The 22,300-nt window shown below is 34.6% G+C and overlaps 1 protein-coding gene across 1 annotated transcript; it reads left to right on the top strand.

Annotated features, from left to right (window-relative positions):
- Positions 1 to 19,143: 19,143 nt before the first annotated feature.
- LOC123564743 (uncharacterized) lies at positions 19,144 to 21,198 on the top strand. The gene is made up of 2 exons (XM_045358516.2): positions 19,144 to 19,262; positions 20,669 to 21,198. The coding sequence occupies exons 1-2, from the start codon at positions 19,159 to 19,161 to the stop codon at positions 20,901 to 20,903; spliced, it is 339 nt and encodes a 112-aa protein (XP_045214451.1). The 5' UTR covers positions 19,144 to 19,158; the 3' UTR covers positions 20,904 to 21,198.
- The last annotated feature ends 1,102 nt before the right edge of the window (positions 21,199 to 22,300 follow it).

Raw genomic sequence — 22,300 nt, 5'->3', positions numbered from 1 at the left:
CGAAAAATTTTCCTTAATTGTTTTTTTTTTTTCAGTACCTGCTACATTGCCACAGTATACAAACTATTTTAAAAAAACTACCTGAAACAAATTTTTTAAACCCCTTCAAACCATGCAAATTTCCCCCCTTTTTTTTTCCATATTTTTTTTTATTCATCCACAACTTAAAAAAACTTTCATAAAGGATTCTAAAACCCGATTTTAAATTGTATTGCCCCGGGCAAAAAATGACATGGCATCACAGAAATCATTTCCCGTTTTAACGGGACATGTATTTCCTGTTTTTATAAATTTTCCGGGGATTTCAGAAAAACCCCAAATTTTAAAATACAAAGTAATTTTTCCTGGTCCCCAAAAAATGGCAGGGTATTAAGGAAATAATCCCCGAAATTTTTCTTGAATTGTCTGGTCATAATTTGGGAGGGGATTTCAGAAATAAACCAAATTTTTCTTGTATTGCCTGGTCTAAAAATTGGGAGGGGGAAATTTCAGAAAAAAAAATCCCCCGATTTTTTCTTGTATTGCCCGGGCCTAAAAAGGCAGGGCATTACAAAAATCCGATTTTTTACTTTTTATTTCCTGGGCTATAAAAAGGGAGGGCAATTTCAGAAATAAACCAGATTTTACTTGTATTTCCTGGTCCAAAAATGGGAGGCATTTAAAAAAATAATCCAGATTTTTTTAAAATTTATTGCCCCGGTCTAAAAATGGCCGGGGAAATTTCAAAAAACATCCAGATTTTACGGTTTTTCCTTTGGGAATAAATGACAGGGAATTAAAAACAAGAGCTGTCGGGTGACAGCGCCTTTGCCCATTTGAAGAATTGAATTTGGAAAAGGGGCCAAAAAATTTCCATAGAAATTTTTAGACTAAACAAAAAAAAAAAATTTAAAAAAAAATTTTCCGTAATTGGGGAAATTTTGGTTGTCTTTCACTAAATGGGAAAAGTGGGACCAAGAAGGGAAAAATTTTTAAATTATATGTTTGGGAAAACATGGACCCTTTTTGAAGAATTTAAAAAATTTCTAAGTCCCCAAAAAAGGGGCCCAAAAATTTAAATCAAAATAGTTGGGAAAAAGAGTTATGTAATCTTGCCTACAGATGGAAATCAAAATTTTAATTTAAAATATGTTAAAAATTTCAAAAACCCGTTCAAACAGTTTTTTACAAAACCGACTTGTAAAAAAACTAACAAATTTCAAAAATCCAAAAAGGGGCCCTAAATTTAGTCAAAATAATTGTAATTAAGTACTTTTGCCTACAGATGAAAACATTAAAGAAAAACAAGTTTTTAAAAAATTTTAAAAACCAAAAATTTAAATAGTCTTACAAAAAATGGGCTTTTTCAAAAAAAACCAATTTCCAAGTTCAAAAAAGGGGCCCTAATTCAGCCAAAAAAAAAGAAGAGTTACTTTCTCTTGCCTATTGATAAAAGACAATTTTACTGAAAAAGAAATAAAAGTTTTCAAAGCCATAAATCAAACACTTTTTACAAAATATAAACTTTCGAAAAACTTAACCCCAGATTTTCCCAAGGGGCAAAAGGGGCCCAAAAATTTTAGTCAAAAAGGGTTGATTGGGGTTTTACTCTTGCCTACAACTGGACATTGTATGGGAAACAAGTGGGTTTAAAGTTTTTAAAAACTTTATCCAAAAGACTTGTCAAAAAGGGACTGGTACAAAAACTTAACCAAAAATTTTTAAAATCAAAAAGGGGGCCCAAAAATTTAACCAAAAAAGCTTGATGGAGTTATGTAAAACCTTTCCTACAACTGAACCTGGTGATGGTAAAAAAGTTTGAAAGTTTTAAAGCTTTTTTCACAAAAACTTTTTCCCAAAAATGAACGGAAAGAAAAAAATTAACCGAGATTTCCCAAGTCAAAAAGGGGCCCAAAAATTTGGTCAAAATGCTTGACAGAGTTAAAAACCTTGCCTAAAACGACAGGGGGATGGTAAACAAGGTTGAAAGTTTTAAAACTTTTTTCTCAAAAGACTTTGTCAAAATTGGAAAAGGAAAAAAAAACTAACCAGGGGGTTTTACCCGACGGGCCCCCGCCGTGGTGAGTAGGGGGTAGCTCTACTTATTCTTTGAATAGTCCCAGCTAAAAAAAAAAATTAAAATTTTTTTAAAAAATTTATTTCTTGCCAAAACTGAAAGTCATTGTAAAAACCCTGCCTTTTGTTTTTGGACTGACTACTGTTTTCCCCAAAAGTCAAATTTTTGCAAATTGTTGACTTGTAATATAAAGACATTAAATGGTAAAAAAATTTTTTTTTAAAACATTCTGAAATTTTTTAAAAAAACTTGTTTTGGGCATCCCAAATGCTTTTGTTTTGTGAAAAAAGTTTAAAAGGTTTTTGGGCTAACAGATTAAAAGGGGCAGAGGAATGAGTAGGGGGGGTCCGACCCCCCCCAGTGTCTGTGAGTAAAAACCAAAGAAGGAGTCAATGCCAGGTTGCAGGCAAGTGAGATTAATTTAAATGAAAGCTACTTACTAAAAATCACATTGCCACACTAAAACTGATAAATTCCTAAAAATTTCCTTTGCATAAAAAAAACCCGAAAGTAAAAAAACCTTTTAATAAAAACTATGATATAAATAAGGGCCCCCGTATTGGAACCATTCCCCAAAAAACAAATAGAAGATTCAAAATGATAAAAGCCTACGCAGTAATTTTAAAAAATAAACAAACCAAAAGGGAAATAACCTAAATTCATAGTTTTAAATTAAAACAGTCCCAAATCTCGAGCAACACACTTTCCCAAACTTTTAATGTTCCTATCAACTTAAATTTTTGTCCCGACGAAATAGAACCCAAAAAGAAAAAATTTTTTTCCTGCATAAAAGCTATACACTACTGTCTCTTTTTTTTTTCTTGAAAAAAAACTTTATTTAAACAAACATCTTTTTCTCCAAAGGGGGAAAAAACAGGAAAAAATTTTTTTGGACTTTTCACAAAATTTTAACCTACAACCCAAAAAGGCACCCTGGAAAAAAAGCTGGGCTTGGAATCCGATGTAAGGGTTTCTTTTAAAAATTTTTTTAACAAATTTAAATTTAAAAATCCATTTTTGAATTTCTATGTCAGTCTGCCGATCCCATCAAATTCTCATGCCAAATGATGAAAAGGGGCTGACAAGTGTAGGTCACCTTAATAGGGGATAAAAAATAGCCTAACCACGGGACAAAAATAAGAGTCACGCTTTAAAATAACTTTACAAAAAGAACATCGGTTAAGCATGGGTTAAAAATTGTTTTTTTTTCATGGATGGCATGGGAAAGCCCGTAATTCAAAGAGAAAAAATGATGCAAAGAGTGGTTTAAAATTTTGGGGATTTTGTAGGTTTATTTTAAAAGGGGCCCCTATGGGGCAAAAATTTTCCAAAATTTCAGTTTTTAAATGCAGTGACCCATGTTTTTTTCCCCAGTGGCCTTTGGGGCTATTTATTATGCCCAAAATTAAAGGGGACCCACATTTTCAACCCCTTGGAATTGTGCTGATCACTTACTGTATCAAAAACAAGAGGGGCCCTGATGGCCCCGATCCCCACCGGTTTTTATTGGTTTTATTGTTTATTTTAGAATCAAAACGACTTGACCCAAATATGGCAAGGAAAAAAACCCATGAAATTTTTTAGAAATTGGGTCCCGCGGTTTTTTTATCAAAATTTTTTTAAAGTTTTTTGCAATACAAAAATAAGTTTCAATGTGGGTTTTTTGTCAAAATTTTTAAATTCATATACTTTTTAAATTTTTAAAGATTAAATGTAAATAAGTTTTGCAGAGAAGGCTATTCCCCAAAAAATTTTGGTTTGCAAAAGGTGCGGGAAAAACATAAACAAGTAGATAAATTCTTTTTTTTTACCAAAAAATTGGATGCAAACTGGAGCAGCAAAAACATCAAATAAGGCCAACGGATTCACATTAACTGCAACATCCCCATGTTATCCATATCAATTATGTATGAACATGTTTGCTTGGTCTAAAGTTGTTTAATTACTAATACACAATGTTAATCTCTGCCACCGTCAATGGTGAACTGCTAATTTAAATTCAAATTTAAAGTGTATTGTACTAAAATTGTTTAAAAAGCAGTCTACTTTCTAACCCAAAATTGAAAGGTATAGCAAGACCACAAATTACATGTCATATATTCCATCCAAAGCAGAAATTTAGCAAAAAGTCACAGAAACTGTGTTCATTCAAAGTGACAGTGTTTAAAACAAAATTTGTGCCTTCAATTTGATGTGGTATATAAAAGTTCTTGCAGTTTTCTAACTTTCTGTCAACTTAAGTATATACATCATACTGCCCAATTAAGAAATGAGTTCATTTTGTCAGTGTGAAAATCAAAGCATTAAGATGTTCCAATAACCATATTTCCATTTACTTAAACATCTTAGTTTAGCAAGTAAGTAAGAAAGTAACAATTTTATTGAACGAGGCTATGTATTAGATTAGGTGTTCCCATCTATTATGCAGACCTTAATTGGACATGTAACGCTGTAAATTCTAGAACCTTTTTACTCAAATATCATCAGTGCACTTCAAGTTAGTCTCCTGACCAGAAAAAAAAACAACAAGAGCTACCAGAGGACAGAAAATGCTCAACTATTCAACAGCCTTGTCAAATGAACTAATAAAAAGTTGAAAAAGGGGCAGAATTTTGTAAAAATGCAACACAGAGTTATGGAACTTGTACTGCCTGTCAGCTCATCACAGTGGACAAGTGTATGAAGTTTCAATCCATTCCTATTAGTGGGTACTGAGCTACCACTGGTTACATGCAACACTAAACCAAAAACTGCAAAGTAGAAAAAGGGGCATTATTTTTGTAAAAATGCAAAGTAGCGTTATGAACCCTGTGCTATGAATGTCAGATCATCACAGTGAACAAGTGAAATTTCAATCCATTCTCACAAATGGTTACTGAGATACCAGCTTACATACAAAAACTTAACCAAATCCTAGCACTGACGTAGATGCGCGTGTGAGTCTAATAGCATCTACCTATTCTTCAAATAGTCGAGCTAAAAATGGCACTAAAGTTTATTACAATTATGTAACCTAATCACCAAAACTCCAAGAATACACATGAAATACATGTCTCCTTTTACTGAAATACATGTCTCCTTTTAGTGAAGCTTCCAATGAAGTTTTGTTGAATTCCAGCCAGAGGCTGCTGAGACAAAAAGCATGGATAAGAATCAAATCCCACTAATACAACACGATAAAAACATTGTGGACAAATCTTATAAACAAGAGGGCCTAGTAGGCTCTGTATTGCCCACCTGACCCAAATCTTACCCCTGATAACATAGTATCTAATTAGAGCAACATTTCATTAAAACAACTATTCTGACCATGTTTCATAAAAATCATGTAAATCATTATCAAACTTTTTCAATGATTTTTACCTACTGACTTAGTTTTTTACCCAAATAACAGTTGCAAGTTAATTCTAGATTTTAAACAGGCAAACATTCTGATCAAGTCTCATGAAGATTAGGTAGAACTCTGAATCGCTCACCTGAGCATGTTCAAAATGTCAAACTCATGCTAAAATATTACAAAGTAGGTCAGTAGGTCATATTCATAGTCAGTTTTAAGATCGGAGTGCAGAACTGTACATGTCATCCAAATTTCAAGGCTGTATCTTAAAAAACAAGAAAGTAGGTCAGTAGGTCAAGGTCACAGTCAGGTGACCCCTAATCACTTGGGGTCATCATGTAATTATATTAAAACAGTCTAGGAAATATGATTTGATAATTTTTGAAGTATTTTTTCCTATATAACTCATATAGCAAGTGACCCCCAGGGCAAGGCCTCTTTTCACCCCAGGGGAATAATTTGAACAATCTTGTTAGAGATCCACTAGGCAATGCTTCATACCAAATATCAAAGGCCTAGGCCTTGAACTTTCAGACAAGAAGATTTTTTCCCCTATATAAGTCTATGTTAAATTTGGGACCCCCAGGGCAGGGCCTCTTTTCACCCCAGGGGCATAATTTGAACAATTTTGGTAGAGGACCAAAAGGCAATGCAACATACCAAATATCAAAAGCCTAGGCCTTGCAGTTTCAGGCAAGAAGATTTTTAAAAAATTTTCCTATATAAGTCTATGTAAAACTTGAGACCCCAAGGGCAGGGCCTCTTTTCACCCCAGGGTTATAATTTTAACAATTTTGGTAGAGGACCCCAAGGCAATGCTACATACCAAATATCAAAGGCCTAGGTCTTGTGGTTTTAGACAAGGAAGATTTAAAAAAACAAGAGGGCCATGATGGCCCTATATCGCTCACCTGTTATCATTGCACTTAAGGACAAGTCTTCAAGGTCAAAAGATCATAATAGAAATCAATCAAAAGAATTATGAGAAAATATAGTTGAAATTTTCTTTAAGTAACTTTAAAAACAAGATTTGAAAACTTGTTGTAGAGGTCCACTAGGCAATGCTACATGTCAAATATCTAAGCTCTTCTGGTTTATTTTTAGAAAATTTTGAAGATTTTTCTATGTACAATCAAGTAACCCCATGGGGCAGGGTCAATTTGACCCAGGGGTCATGATTTGAATAAACTTTGTAAAAGTCTAATAGGCAATGCTACATGTCAAATATCTAAGATCTAGGCCTTTGGTTTATTTTAGAATTTTTTTAAAAGATTTTCCTATGTAAAATCAAGTGACCCCTGGGGCGGAGTCAATTTTGACCCCGGGGGACCAGGTTTGAACAAATTTTGTAGAGGTCCACTAGCAATGCCACATGTCAATATTAGTCTCTAGGCCTTCTAGTTTATTTTTAGAAATTTTTGAAGATTTTCCTATGTAAAACAAGTGACCCTGGGGGGGTCAATTTTGACCCAGGGGGTCATGATATGAACAAATTTTTGTAGAGGTCCACTAGGTAATGCTACATGTGAAATATCTAAGCTCTAGGCCTTCTGGTTTATTTTTAGAAAACTTTTGAAGATTTCCTATGTAAAGTCAAGTGACCCTGGGCGGGGTCAATTTTGACCCCGGGTCATAATTTGAACAACTTTATAAAGGTCCACTAGGCAATGCTACATGTCAAATATCTAAGCTCTAGGACTTCTGGTTTTTGAGAAGAGATTTTTTAAATTTTTTCCTATGTAAAATCAAGTGACCCCTGGGGTGGGGTCAATTTTGACCCCGGGGGCCATGATTTGAACAAATTTTGTAAAGGTCCACTAGGCAATGCTACATGTGAAATATCTAAGCTCTAGGCCTTCTGGTTTATTTTTAGAAATTTTTTGAAGATTTTCCTATGTAAAATCAAGTGACCCCTGGGGCGGGGTCAATTTAGACCCGGGGTCATGATTTGAACAATTTTTAGTAGAGGTCCACTAGGCAATGCTACATGTCAATATCTAAGCTCTAAGGCTTCTGGTTTTTGAGAAGAAGATTTTTTAAGATTTTCTTATGTAAAATCAAGTGACCCTGGGGCGGGTCAATTTTGACCCCAGGGTCATGATTTGAACAAATTTGGTAGAGGTCCACTAGGCAATGCTTCACACCAAATATCTAAGCTCTAGGGCTTCTGGTTTTTGAGAAGAAGATTTTTAAAGTTTTTCCTTTCGGTTGCCATGGCAACCAGTGTTCTGCATGGAATTCAATTCTTTGAACAATTTTGAAAGGGGGCCATCCAAGGAACATCCCTATGAAGTTTCATCAAAATTGGCCTGTTGGTTTAGGAGGAGATGTTGTTTAAAGGAAAGTGTGGACGGACGGACGGACGGACGGACGGACGGACGGACGGACAGACGGACGGACGGACGGACGGACGGACGGACGCCGGACGGTGAGCGATCACAATACCTCACCCTGAGCACTTTGTGCTCAGGTGAGCTAAAAAATCCTATATAAGTCTATGTAAAACTTGGGACCCCAGGGGCAGGGCCTCTTTTCACCCCAAGGGCACAAATTGAATAACCATCATAGAGGACCATTAGATGATGTCACATGCCAAATATCAAGGCTCTACGCCTTGTGGTTTTGGACAAGAAGATTTTTAAAGTTTTTCCTTTCAGTTGCCATGGCAACCAGAGTTCTGCATGGAATTCAATTCTTTGAACAATTTTGAAAGGGGTCCACCCAAGGATTATTCCTGTGAAGTTTGATGTAATTCTGTCCAGTGGTTTTCAAGAAGAAGATTTTTTTAGAAAATGTTGACGGACGGATGACAGACATTGAGAGGTCACAAAAGCTCACCATGAGCCTTTGGCTCAGGTGAGCTAAAAATAGCACATCTCCCTATATATTTGATACTGATATTAAATGCAGACTTTTTAAGGGAAAGAATGTTAAAACATTAACATCTTAAAAAAAAGGTATATTAAACATTATAAATGGGACCATGTGGGCTTTATAGCAGTCATAACTCTGTGAAAAATCATTCAACCATATGACATTTTGACAATGTATGTATCTAAAATATATAAAGCAGATTCTAAAATCCTTACCTAAAACACAGCTGTTCTTACATTATGCCACCTTTTTCCACTAGAATGAAATTTTTCCTAACTTACAATATGTGCAACAATGGGTAGCTAACTCCAAATATGTCAATAAACTTAACTGCGTCAATCCATTTACAACTGCGTATCACTGATACAGAAACTGATACTGAAACAAGGAAGATATTTGAAAATATTCATGTACACTTTAATTTGTACACTGATTAAACTGGTAAAAAGTATCCTGAAACACTTCAAAAAGCACAACTTAAACTGGTGCAAACAATGCCTCAGCAAGGATGTTGCCACAATGTTTTGCCTTGCAAAATTGTAATTGTAATTACTGTAATTGTAATTATTAACTGTAATTGTAATTATTAACTGTTATTGTAATCACAGTTGTTTTCTTTTTTTATTTAAACTGAAATTCAAACTTTAAAGGCACTGACCTCCAGATTTGACTAAAAATAATCTTTCTCTCAAATTGAAGTTTGGTCATATTATGAACATTAGAATATGAGTTTTTGTTTCTAAAATATTATAAAAATTCCAAATCAAGAAAAAAATTGACCTCGTCAGGAATCAAACCCCGGACCACATAAAAAGTAGTAACAAGAGGACCATGATGGTCCTGAATCGCTCACCTCTTCCCACATGACCCAGTTTTGAGTATGACGTCGTTTTTTCTATTATTTGACATAGTGACCTAGTTTTTGAGCTCATGTGACCCAGTTTTGAACTTGACCTAGATATTATCAAGATAAAAATTCTGACTAATTTTCAAGAAGATCCATTGAAAAATATGGTCTCTAGAGAGGTCACGAGGTTTTTCTATTATTTGACCTATTGACCTAGTTTTCGAAGGTACGTGACCCTGTTTTAAATTTTACCTAGATATCATCAAGGTGAACACTCTCACTAATTTTCATGAAGATCTCATGAAAAATATGGTCTCTAGAGAGGTCACAAGGTTTTTCTCTTTTTATACCTACTGGCCTAGTTTTTGACCGCACGTGACCAAGTTTCGAAACTGACCTAGATATCATCAAGATGAACATTCAGATCAATTTTCATGAAGATCCATTGAAAAATATGGCCTCTAGAGAGGTCAAAAGATTTTAATAATTTTAGACCTACTGACCTAGTTTTTGACCGCAGTTGACCCAGTTTCAAACTTGACCTAGATATCACCAAGATGAACATTCAGACCAACTTTCATACAGATCCCATGAAAAGTATGGCCTCTAGAGAGGTCACAAGGTTTTTTTATTATTTGACCTACTGACCTAGTTTTTTAAGGCACGTGACCCAGTTTCAAACTTGACCTAGATATCATCAAGGTGAACATTCTGACCAATTTTTATGGAGATCCATTCACAAGTATGGCCTCTAGAGAGGTCACAAGGTTTTCTATTTTTAGATCTACTGACCTAGTTTTTGACCGCACATGACCCTGTTTCGAACTTGACCTAGATATCATCAAGTGAACATTCAGACCAACTTTCATACAGATCCCATGAAAAATATGGCCTTTAGAGAGGTCACAAGGTTTTTCTATTATTTGACCTACTGACCTAGTTTTTGATGGCACGTGACCCACTTTCAAAACTGACCTAGATATCATCAAGATGAACATTCAGACCAACTTTCATACAGATCCCATGAAAAATATGGCCTCTAGTGAGGCCACAAGGTTTTTCTATTATTTGACCTACTGACCTAGTTTTTGACGGCACGTGACCCATTTTCGAACTTGACCTAGATATCATCAAGATGAACATTCAGACCAACTTTCATGAAGATCTCATGAAATATATGGCTTCTAGAGAGGTCACAAGGTTTTTCTATTTTTAGACTACTGACCTAGTTTTTGATCGCACATGACCCAGTTTTTGAACTTGACCTAGATATCATCAGATGAATATTCAGGGCCAACTTTCATACAGATCCCATGAAAAATGTGGCCTTTAGAGAGGTCACAAGGTTTTTCTATTATTTGACCTACTGACCTAGTTTTTGATGGCACGTGACCCAGTTTCGAACTTGGCCTAGATATCATCAAGATGAACGTTCTGACCAATTTTCATGAAGATCTTGTGAAATATATGGCCTCTAGAGAGGTCACAAGGTTTTTCTATTTTTAGACCTACTGACCTAGTTTTTGAAGGCACGTGACCCAGTTTCGAACTTGACCTAGATATCATCAAGGTGAACATTCTGACCAATTTTCATGAAGATCTTGTGAAATATATGGCCTCTAGAGAGGTCACAAGGTTTTTCTATTTTTAGACTACTGACCTAGTTTTTGAAGGCACGTGACCCCGTTTCGAACTTGACCTAGATATCATCAAGGTGAACATTCTGACCAATTTTCATGAAGATCTTGTGAAATATATGGCCTCTAGAGAGGTCACAAGGTTTTTCTATTTTTAGACCTACTGACCTAGTTTTTGAAGGCACGTGACCCAGTTTCGAACTTGACCTAGATATCATCAAGGTGAACATTCTGACCAATTTTCATGAAGATCTTGTGAAATATATGGCCTCTAGAGAGGTCACAAGGTTTTTCTATTTTTAGACCTACTGACCAAGTTTTTGAAGGCACGTGACCCAGTTTCGAACTTGACCTAGATATCATCAAGATGAAAATTCTGACCAACTATCATAAAGATCCCATGAAAAATGTGACCTCTAGAGTGGTCACAAGCAAAAGTTTACGGACGGACGCACGCACGGACGCACGCACGGACGACGGACACCGCGCAATCACAAAAGCTCACCTTGTCACTTTGTGACAGGTGAGCTAAAAACAGAAAATTCTGTGTTTCCATAACATACAGTTTGTCAGTAATTAAGTTTTAAAGCCTTCTTAACAAATACAGCATTTATTTCAAGATATCTAAAAAAAATCTTTTTTTGTGTTGTCGAATGATCTGGAGGCCAGTCCCTTAAAATCTAAAACTGCAACATCATTCAAATATGTGAATATCTTGAGATGCATTTAGAAATTTAATTTTCATATATTAAAAGTTCTTACTTCAGCCAGAGATTCTAAACAGACATGTCACATGTGTTCCACTAATAAATATATAAGGAATACTTAAACAATATGAGATATATTAATATAATTAGTTGAGAAATGTAACAAGGGGGCCACTATCAAGAGGGCAATTATAAGTGGCTCTAAGTCACTCACCTGATCTTGACTGTTTGACCTAGAGTATAGGTATGACACACTGAATCATAAATGGTAAAAACTGTGTTTAGTATAAACTAGTGGCCCTTAAAGGAGCCAAGTGCCACCATTTGAATAAATTTGCAAGAGGATTTTTCAGTGTTGCTACAGACCAAGTTTCATGCAGATCCAACAAACAGTTTATGAGAAAAAGTCATTTAAAGGTAAAAACAAAGTTTCATGAAGATCCACCAAGCAGTTTATGAGAAAAAGTCATTTAAAGGTAAAAACAAAGTTTCATGAAGATCCACCAAGAAGTCATTTAAAGGTAAAAGCAAAGTATCATGAAGATCCACCAAGCAGTTTATGGGAAAAAGTCATTTAAAGGTAAAAACAAAGTTTCATGAAGATCCACCAAGCAGTTTATGAGAAAAAGTCATTTAAAGGTAAAAACAAAGTTTCATGAAGATCCACCAAGAAGTCATTTAAAGGTAAAAGCAAAGTATCATGAAGATCCACCCAAGCAGTTTATGAGAAAAAGTGTATTTAAAGGTAAAAACAAAGTTTCATGAGATCACCAAGCAGTTTATGAGAAAAGTCATTTAAAGGTAAAAACAAAGTTTCATGAAGATCCACCAAAAAGTCATTTAAAGGTAAAAGCAAAGTATCATGAAGATCCACCAAGCAGTTTATGAGAAAAAGTCATTTAAAGGTAAAAACAAAGTTTCATGAAGATCCACCAAGCAGTTTATGAGAAAAAGTCATTTAAAGGTAAAAACAAAGTTTCATGAAGATCCACCAAGAAGTCATTTAAAGGTAAAAGCAAAGTATCATGAAGATCCACCAAGCAGTTTATGGGAAAAAGTCATTTAAAGGTAAAAACAAAGTTTCATGAAGATCCACTATGCAGTTAATGAGAAGCAGTCATTTAAAGGTTTTCCTATTTTTAGCTAAATAATCCATAAGACAGCTTGTTCAACTATTCAGGGATCTGACAGTAAAATGAATTTTTGTCTCAATAAGAGACCTCTACTTTAAAAGGAAGATACACCAAGATATAAAAAGACCCTACTACTCAGAGGGGTTAAAGGTCAAGTATGGAAGGGGTACTGACATTCTTTATTTTGATGGAATTAAATTATATCAGAAAAAAAACAGTCCAAGAATTTACATGCACATAAAGTATAAAGACTTTGCTAAACTCAAATTATATTTCTATTTATTTACTATTTATTTTTATTTTATTTATTCATTTTATTCATTATTATAGCAGATGATGATGATAAAGATACATTTTAAGTTTCAAGTCATTATCTTATATTGTACTAAAGTTATATCCAGAAAGCCAAGATTGCCAAAAAACTTTAAAGTATGAAAGGGGCATAATTCTATCAAAAATACAATTTATAGTATGGGGATTGTAGCCACACATGCAGATGATGATTATAAAGAAATAGTTTTAATTCCAAGTTGTTATCTTTTAAAGTACCAAAGATATGTCTATAAACGAAACTTTCAAAAAAAAAACAACATGAAAATAATTCTAAGTATAAAACTTGGTAACCTTGACCTTGGGTATAATGGGCCCAGGCCCTGCACATACTTTGTTTCTATGCTGGACAATGTTTATATGAAGTTACAGTAAGATATATGCAATAGTAACAAAGATACGACAGAAAAACAACGGTTGCCGAAAAACTTTAACCTTAAAAATAACCGAGGTATAACACCTTGGTGACCTTTGACCTTTGATATAATAGGCTCAGCCCCTGCAAATATTTTGTTTGTATCATGGACAATGCTTATGTGAACTTACAGTAAGATATAAGCAATAGTAACAAAGATATGACAGAAAAACAAAGGTTGCCGAAAAACTTTAACCTTAAAAATAACCAAAGTATAACACCTTGGTGACCTTGACCTTGGGTATAATGGGGCCCAGCCCCTGCACATATTTTGTTTGCATGCTGAACAATGTTAATGTGAAGTTATAGTAAGATATAAGTAACAGTAACAAAGAACAAGAGCGGTCGGAGGACAGCAATGCTCAACTATACAACAGCCTTGTCGATTGAATGAATACGAAAGTCAAAAAAAGGGCATAATTTAGTAAAAAAGCAAAATAGGGTTATGGAAACTGCATAGTGCTTATCAGCTCATGACAGGTGACAAGTGTGTGAAGTTTCAATCCATTCCCATAAGTGGGTACTGAGATACCAGCTTTCATATAAGAATTTTACCAAAAACTCTTAAGTTGAAAAAGGGGCATAATTTTGTAAAATGCGAAGTTGAGTTATTGACCCTTTGCACTGCATGTCATATCATGATAGTAAACAAGTTTGTGAAGTTTCAATCCTTTCCCATTAGTGGATACTGAGATACCAGCTTACATACAAAACAATAACCAAAAATTTCTATGTTGAAAAAGGGGCATAATTTTGTAAAAAAAAAAAAAAGCAAGAAAGAGTTATGGGACATGCTTCGTGCATGTCAGATCGTGACAGTGAACAAGTGTGTAAAGTTTCAATCCATTCCCATTAGTGACTACTGAGATACCAGCTTACATACAAAACCTTAACCAAAAATTTCTAAGTCGAAAAAGGGGCATAATTTTGTAAAAAAGCAAAATAGAGTTATGGAACATGTGCAATGTAAGTCAGTTTATCACAGTGAATAAGTGTGTGAAGTTTCAATCCATTCCCAAAAGGGGACATAATTTGGCCAAAATGAAAGTCAGAGTTAATGACTTGCTGCTATCAACTAGTTTTATAACCCCGAAGACACATGTGAAGTTTCAAATCAATATCTGCATTAGTTTTGGAGATAATAACTTGCATGTAAAACTTTAACCAAAATTTTCCAAGTCTAAAAGGGGGCATAATTTGCTCAAAAAACATGTCACAGTTATGGGACTTGACCCAGTGAGGTTGGTAATTGATCTAGAAAAAGAAAAAATAAGTTTCAAATCTATATGCCTTTTAGAAATAGCTGTATGTACTTGCATGCAAAACTTTAACCAGAATTTTCTAAGTCCAAAAGGGGGCATTATTTGGCCAAAATGAAGGTCAGAGTTATGGGACTTGCTGCTATCAACTAGATTTATAACCCCGAAGATACATGTGAAGTTTCAAATCAATATCTGCATTAGTTTTGGAGATAGCAACTTGCATGTAAAACTTTAACCAAAATTTTCTAAGTCTAAAAGGGGGCATAATTTGCTCAAAATACATGTCAGAGTTATGGGTCTTGACCCAGTGAGGTTGGTAATTGATCTAGAAAAAGAAACAAGAGGACCATGATGGTCCTGAATCGCTCACCTCTTCCCACATGACCCAGTTTTGAGTATGACGTCGTTTTTTCTATTATTTGACATAGTGACCTAGTTTTTGAGCTCATCTGGCCCAGTTTTGAACTTGACCTAGATATTATCAAGATAAAAATTCTGACCAATTTTCATGAAGATCCATTGAAAAATATGGTCTCTAGAGAGGTCACAAGGTTTTTCTATTATTTGACCTATTGACCTAGTTTTCGAAGGTATGTGACCCTGTTTTGAATTTTATCTAGATATCATCAAGGTGAACATTCTCACTAATTTTCATGAAGATCTCATGAAAAATATGGCTTCTAGAGAGGTCACAACGTTTTTCTATTTTTATACCTACTGGCCTAGTTTTTGACCGCATGTGACCCAGTTTCGAAACTGACCTAGATATCATCAAGGTGAACATTCAGATCAATTTTCATGAAGATCCATTGAAAAATATATCCTCTAGAGAGGTCAAAAGATTTTTCTAATTTTAGACTTAATGGCCTAGTTTTTGACCGCAGTTGACCCAGTTTCAAACCTGACCTAGATATCATCAAGATGAACATTCAGACCAACTTTCATACAGATCCATGAAAAGTATGGCCTCTAGAGAGGTCACAAGGTTTTTTTATTATTTGACCCACTGACCTAGTTTTTTATGGCACGTGACCCAGTTTCAAACTTGACCTAGATATCATCAAGGTGAACATTCTGACTAATTTTCATGAAGATCCATTCAAGGGTATGGCCTCTAGAGAGGTCACAAGGTTTTTCTATTTTAAGACCTACTGACCTACTTTTTGATCACAGTTGACCCAGTTTCAAACTTGACCTATATATCATCAAGATAAACATTCAGACCAACTTTCATACAGATCCCATGAAAAAAATGGCCTCTAGAGAGGTCACAACATTTTTTCATTATTTGACCTACTGACCTACTTTTTGATGGCACATGACCCACTTTCTAACTTGACCTAGATATCATCAAGACGAACATTCTGGCTAATTTTTATGGAGATCCATTCACAAGTATGACCTCTAGAGAGGTCACAAGGTTTTTCTATTTTTAGACCTACTGACCTAGTTTTTTACTGCACATGACCCTGTTTCAAACTTGACCTAGATATCATCAAGATGAACATTCAGACCAGCTTTCATACAGATCCCATGAAAAATATGGTCTCTAGAGAGGTCACAAGGTTTTTCTATTATTTGACCTACTGACCTAGTTTTTGAAGGCACGTGACCCACTTTCAAACTTGACCTAAATATCATCAAGATGAACATTCAGACCAACTTTCATATAGATCCCATGAAAAATATGGCCTCTAAAGAGGTCACAAGGTTTTTCTATTATTTGACCCACTGACCTAGTTTTTGATGGCACGTGACCCATTTTCGAACTTGACCTAGATATCATCAAGATGAACATTCTGACCAATTTTCATGAAGATCTCATAAAATATATGGCCTCTAGAGAGGTCATAAGGTTTTTCTATTTTTAGACCTACTGACCTAGTTTTTCACCGCATGTGACCCAGTTTCGAACTTGACCTAGATATCATCAAGGTGAACATTCTGACCAATTTTTATGAAGATCCATTTACAAGTATGGCCTCTAGAGAGGTCAGAAGATTTTTCTATTTTTAGACCTACTGACCTAGTTTTTGACCGCACGTGACCCACTTTCGAACTTAATCTAGATATCATCAAGATGAACATTCAGACCAACTTTCATACAGATTCCATGAAAATTATGGCCTCTAGAGAGGTCACAAGGTTTTTCTATTATTTGACCTACTGACCTAGTTTTTGAGGCCACGTGACCCACTTTCAAACTTGACCTAGATATCATCAAGGTGAACATTCTGACCAATTTTCATGAAGATCTTATAAAATATATGGCCCCTAGAGAGGTCACAAGGTTTTTCTATTTTTAGACCTACTGACCTAGTTTTTGACCGCACGTGACCCAGTTTCGAACTTGACCTAGATATCATCAAGAAGAACATTCTGACCAACTTTCATAAAGATCCCACAAAAAATGTGACCTCTAGAGTGGTCACAAGCAAAAGTTTACGGACGCACGGACGCACTGACGCACGGACGACGGACACCGCGCGATCACAAAAGCTCACCTTGTCACTTTGTGACAGGTGAGCTAAAAATAAGTTTCAAATCTATATGCCTTTTAGAAATAGCTGTATGTACCTGCACGCAAAACTTTAACCAGATTTTTCTAAGTCCAAAAGGGGGCATAATTTGGCCAAAATGAAAGTCAGAGTTATGGGACTTGCTGCTATCAACTAGTTTTATAACCCCAAAGACACATGTGAAGTTTCAAATCAATATCTGCATTAGTTTTGGAGATAGCAACTTGCATGTAAAACTTTAACCAAAATTTTCTAAGTCCAAAAGGGGGCATAATTTGCTCAAAATACATGTCAGAGTTATGGGACTTGACCCAGAGAGGTTGGTAATTGACCTAGACAAAAGAAAAAATAAGTTTCAAAGCTATATGCCTTTAATTGATGGCTGTATGTACTTGCATGCAAAAACTTAACCAAGGTGTGACGCCGACGCCAGGGTGAGTAGAATAGCTAGACTATTCTTCGAATAGTCGAGCTAAAAAGCAAAACAGAGTTATGGAACATGTGCAATGTAAGTCAGTTTATCACAGTTAATAAATGTGTGAAGTTTCAATCCATTCCCACAAGTGGCTACTGAGATACCAGCTTACATACAAAACCTTAACCAAAAATTTCTAAGTCGAAAAAGGGGCATAATTTTGTAAAAAAGCAAAATAGAGTTATGGAACATGTGCAATGTAAGTCAGTTTATCACAGTGAATAAGTGTGTGAAGTTTAAATCCATTCCCACAAGTGGTTGCTGAAATACCAGCTTACATACAAAAACTTAACCAAATTGTGACGCGGATGCCGACGCATGGGCGAGTCCAATAGCTCTACTATTCTATGAATAGTCGAGCTAAAAACAAAGGTTGCCAAAAAACTTTAACCAAGAAAGCTCATGCCGACGCTGGGGCGAGAAGAATAGCACCCCTATTCTCTGAAAAGTGGAGCTAAAAAGGTCTATTGAAATGAACTGGGAAGATGACCTTATAGTTCTGCTAAACACCAAGTCTAATGAAGATCCATCCAGCGGTCCATGAAAAGAAGCCGTCATAAGGGACTATTTTCAGCTCTTGTGGTCCCATAAGAGTCTGAGATGAGCACCCTAATTTGAACAAAAGTGGGAGACAACCTTAAAATGATACATGTACTACAGATTAAGTTTGATGAAGATCCATGAAGCTGATGAAGATCTATCAAGCTGTTCATGAGAAAAAGTTGTTACAGAAGTTGTTTAAAGGTATTTCTATTTTTAGCTCTTATGGCCCCTAAAGGTGAAAGGGGTATACAAATAACAATGTAAAATATGATAACTTAAGGAAATACAGGGAAAGTCAGAAGCATACCATTGAGCTATCTTATAACAATACTTATCAAAACTTACTGATCAAAAGCCCTCCATTATATTATTCAAACTGTTGAGCTAAAAAAACTTAACTGTAACCTCTTGAAACATAACTTCCCGATTAAATACACCGACCTAATATTACTTTGTTTACATAAAACATTGAACTGACTAAGCTTTTTTAAATTTTGGCAAGTGGCCTAACGGCTACAGAATAAGTTTTATTATGCATGTACTGGGAGAATATTATAATTTAAAGCGATGAACTCAGGATGACTCCACAGAACCCACCATTTGAATAAATTTCAGAAAAGTCCACAAGGAGTTAGTTCATTCTTTATATATCTATCTTTAGCTCAGATGGCCCCTGAAAGTGGTCAAGCAAAACCATTTGTGCAATGATCAAGAGCGGTCTATACAAGGATACTACAGATTAGTTTAAGTAAAGATCCATCACGTGGTTCATGAGAGGCTTTTTCATTTTTAGCTCTGGCAGCCCTAAAAGGGGCCAAGCGAAATGCCAAGTTGCAACAGACAAGGTTTCCTGTAACACTACTAGAAGTTGAGAGAAGAAGTTGATTAAATTTAAGTAATAAGTAAAAATATGGATGCAAGACTATCAAGATGGATTTCAGACTATCAAACTATACTTACAGTCTAACAACTCACCTTGAACTGTTGGTTCAGATGAACTGATAAAAGCAGACCTACATAAACATGAACAAACCTGAACATTCCAAAGTTTACCTAATTTTGGGTATGCACTTTTGTCATCATGGAATAGATCTCAAATCATTTACTGGGATATTAAATAACAATAGGTTAGTAATCATTGAGGAATAAGGACAATGTGTCAATTGGGTTGATCAATATAAACATAATTTATTTTTTATACTTGAAAAATTGCTACTGTTTTAACAATGAGCTGTCAGTTAATTCAATGTAAATGTTTTCTTGATAACTAATTTGTTCATCCATCAAATAATATAAAATCAGTTATTTTCTTGGGCACAGAATTTCAAGGTTTTCCCAAAATGGCTTCTAATGAACATAAATGGGGATTTGACTTGTGTGTTAGGATTTCATTTCATGACTGACTTGACCAGAAAACCCATGAAAATTAAAACCCCACGAATTTTAATGACTTCGCAGTAATAAGCGAGTTTATGTAATATATATGTTATTAATACTTTCCTGTTCTGGCTAGCAGTCAAGTTGTATTACTGAAAAATATCAATATTTTTGCAACATCTATAATGGAGTATAATAACAAATTATTTTCTGACAGCAGGTTTGGAGACTAACCAATAATACTAGTTCTTTGTATCTAACATTGAGAGACATAGCAGTGTAGCAGAACCTTCGTTAACTCATACAGTTATATGTCCACCTATGCAAAAGCTGTAAATTTGCTGTTCTAAGTAGGCAACTTTATTTGCTAACTGTCAAATCATTTAAATTTGTGGGCATGGGCAAGAAATTTCAGGGTCTTGGCCAAAATGGTTATTTTAAGGGGATTTTGACTTCTGAACATAAAATAAATGAAAATTTTGCTGCTTTGTTAGAATTAAATTTTGTGGATTGGCTTAATTATGAAATCCACAAAAATTTAAGTCCATCACAAAAATTAATGACTTCAGTGTGTGTCATTCCTATGTAGTACATTTGTAATAGTATCACCTATTATGAATTAATACATCAAAAATATCTTGTTTTACACTAATAGTGCCTTCTGATACTGTCAGAAAGACAGTGCTCTCAACAGGGAAAATGACAGAACTGAAAATACAATCATTGGAAAACTGTACAGATTATTTTATTTCATTGCATGTAGAGGGAATTCTTTAGTGGGTGCAATGCTGGGATGGATATGCACTGAGAAACAATAGGTGCATAAAAATGATTGTACTAAAAACCTGGGAAAAATACCTATTAGAGTACTGGATTTTAGCTAGGTACAGTAGGATTGAGATAACCTAAACAAACAACATTTCATTTTAGGCCTGAACAAGATCAATAATTATGTTAGGTTTGGTAATTATAGGGGAAGTATTTAGAAACAAGATGGCAAAATGGGCCTTAAGTTGGGCCTAAGTCACTCGCCTGAGGAGGACCTAGACTTTTAGACCTTGCTTCTGACATCCACTAAACCAGATAAACAGACAGACATTTATGTAAAGTTTATTTCTATTTTTTGTTTTTGTTTTTTTTTTTTTTGCTATGACAGCCCAAGTATGTGTAACAAGCTGGACAAACTCAAGAGAGGTCCACCCAAAGATGTTAAAGAAAATGATAAAGTTTGCCATTATGCGTGGACAATGTCAGACCACAATGACTGCTGTGTAACAAGCTGGGCAAACTCAAGAGAGGTCCACCCAAAGATGTTAAAGAAAATGATAAAGTTTGCCATTATGCGTGGACAATGTCAGACCACAATGACTGCTGGTGTCATGTTGCACTGACATCCTGAGGGTTCTTGTGACATTCATTCAATCCATCCATTAATTCATGAATTATATATTTTTCCATACAAAAAAATTATTGTCATACTTCAGGCAAAAAGTTGTTTACCTGCATCTGTTCAATATCTGTGTTAAAAATGTTTATGAAGTTACCGTTTGCCAATGTTGTTGTTATTGCTCACATAAATATTAACAAAAAAAGTGTCAAAGATATTAATGGTAAATATGAAGATTCTAGAGAAATGTTAAAACATCCTCTTTTAGCGTGCTTAATTTAGTGCCTCTGCAAACATGACGTCATTGTTGTTGTTTTTTTCAACTAAAATGTCATGGAACATCTTCAGCAAAATTTAATTATTTTAAAATAGATATTATTTATATACTTTTAAAAAAACTCATGTATTACGTCTATGAATATTTATCAATCTTAAACAAATATTGTGTTAAAATATTAAAACATTCACTTTACAGAGCAATTAAGTTTGATAGTTTATTTCTACATTTTAATTATTCTGCCATTATTAATTTGTCACGCATTGAAAAACAGTAATCAAACTATCAAGATTGAGGTTTGAACTTTGCCTAATTGCTAGCATTTGTATACAGATTAATATTGCTATCTAAGGCAAAATTATGTTAAATCAGTCAACCACTCTATATTCATAAACAAATCAATTTAGGGGACATTGATAGAAAATACTAAGGCCTTTCATGACAGGCAAAGTGTCCTGTGACCGAAAACAATGTAGGACAAAGCATACCATTTCATAGGCAAACAACTGCATAAGAGTACTTCAATGCAACAAAGTCAATCATTTGGCCCTGCACTGATACCGTAAGAAGAATTCAGTGGAGTACAGAATCTGATTAAATTTGTTGTCGTATTCATACATTTAATTTTAGTTAAATACACATCTTTCATCATTAAATATTTAATATTATACTTCCTTTCATTATAACATTTTTGTTAAATATTCATTTTTTATTGCATGTTGCATATAATTATGTAGGGATTATTCTGGACCTCCAAAAAGTACAGGGTGCTGCTAAAAAATATCAGTGTGCATTTTGCTCACTGCAAATCTTTGTCTTTAACTGCTATCTATTAGGCCTAAAAAAAATTCTTTGTTTTTTTTTTATTATTATTATTATTATTATTATGTGAGACTTTTCGAAAATTATTTTTGTGTCAAAGAATGAATACAATAAGGGGGTTATGCCTTTAGAGCATCAGTAAGTTGGTTTCTTACATCACTGACCATGTTTAAAGCATAAAAAGTACAGTTTTGTAACTTTTTGTTAAAAAGTTAAATTGAAAAAAAAATTCTCCAAGGCCATAAAAACATTTAGCCTTTAGGGCTGGGCAAAAACTTAGGGTAGGTCTGGATACCTGAAAC

This window comes from Mercenaria mercenaria, chromosome 2, assembly GCF_021730395.1.
Source record: "Mercenaria mercenaria strain notata chromosome 2, MADL_Memer_1, whole genome shotgun sequence".
Taxonomy (NCBI): domain Eukaryota; kingdom Metazoa; phylum Mollusca; class Bivalvia; order Venerida; family Veneridae; genus Mercenaria; species Mercenaria mercenaria.
Note: the sequence above shows the minus strand (reverse complement) of the source record. Positions and strands in the feature narration are given on the sequence as shown.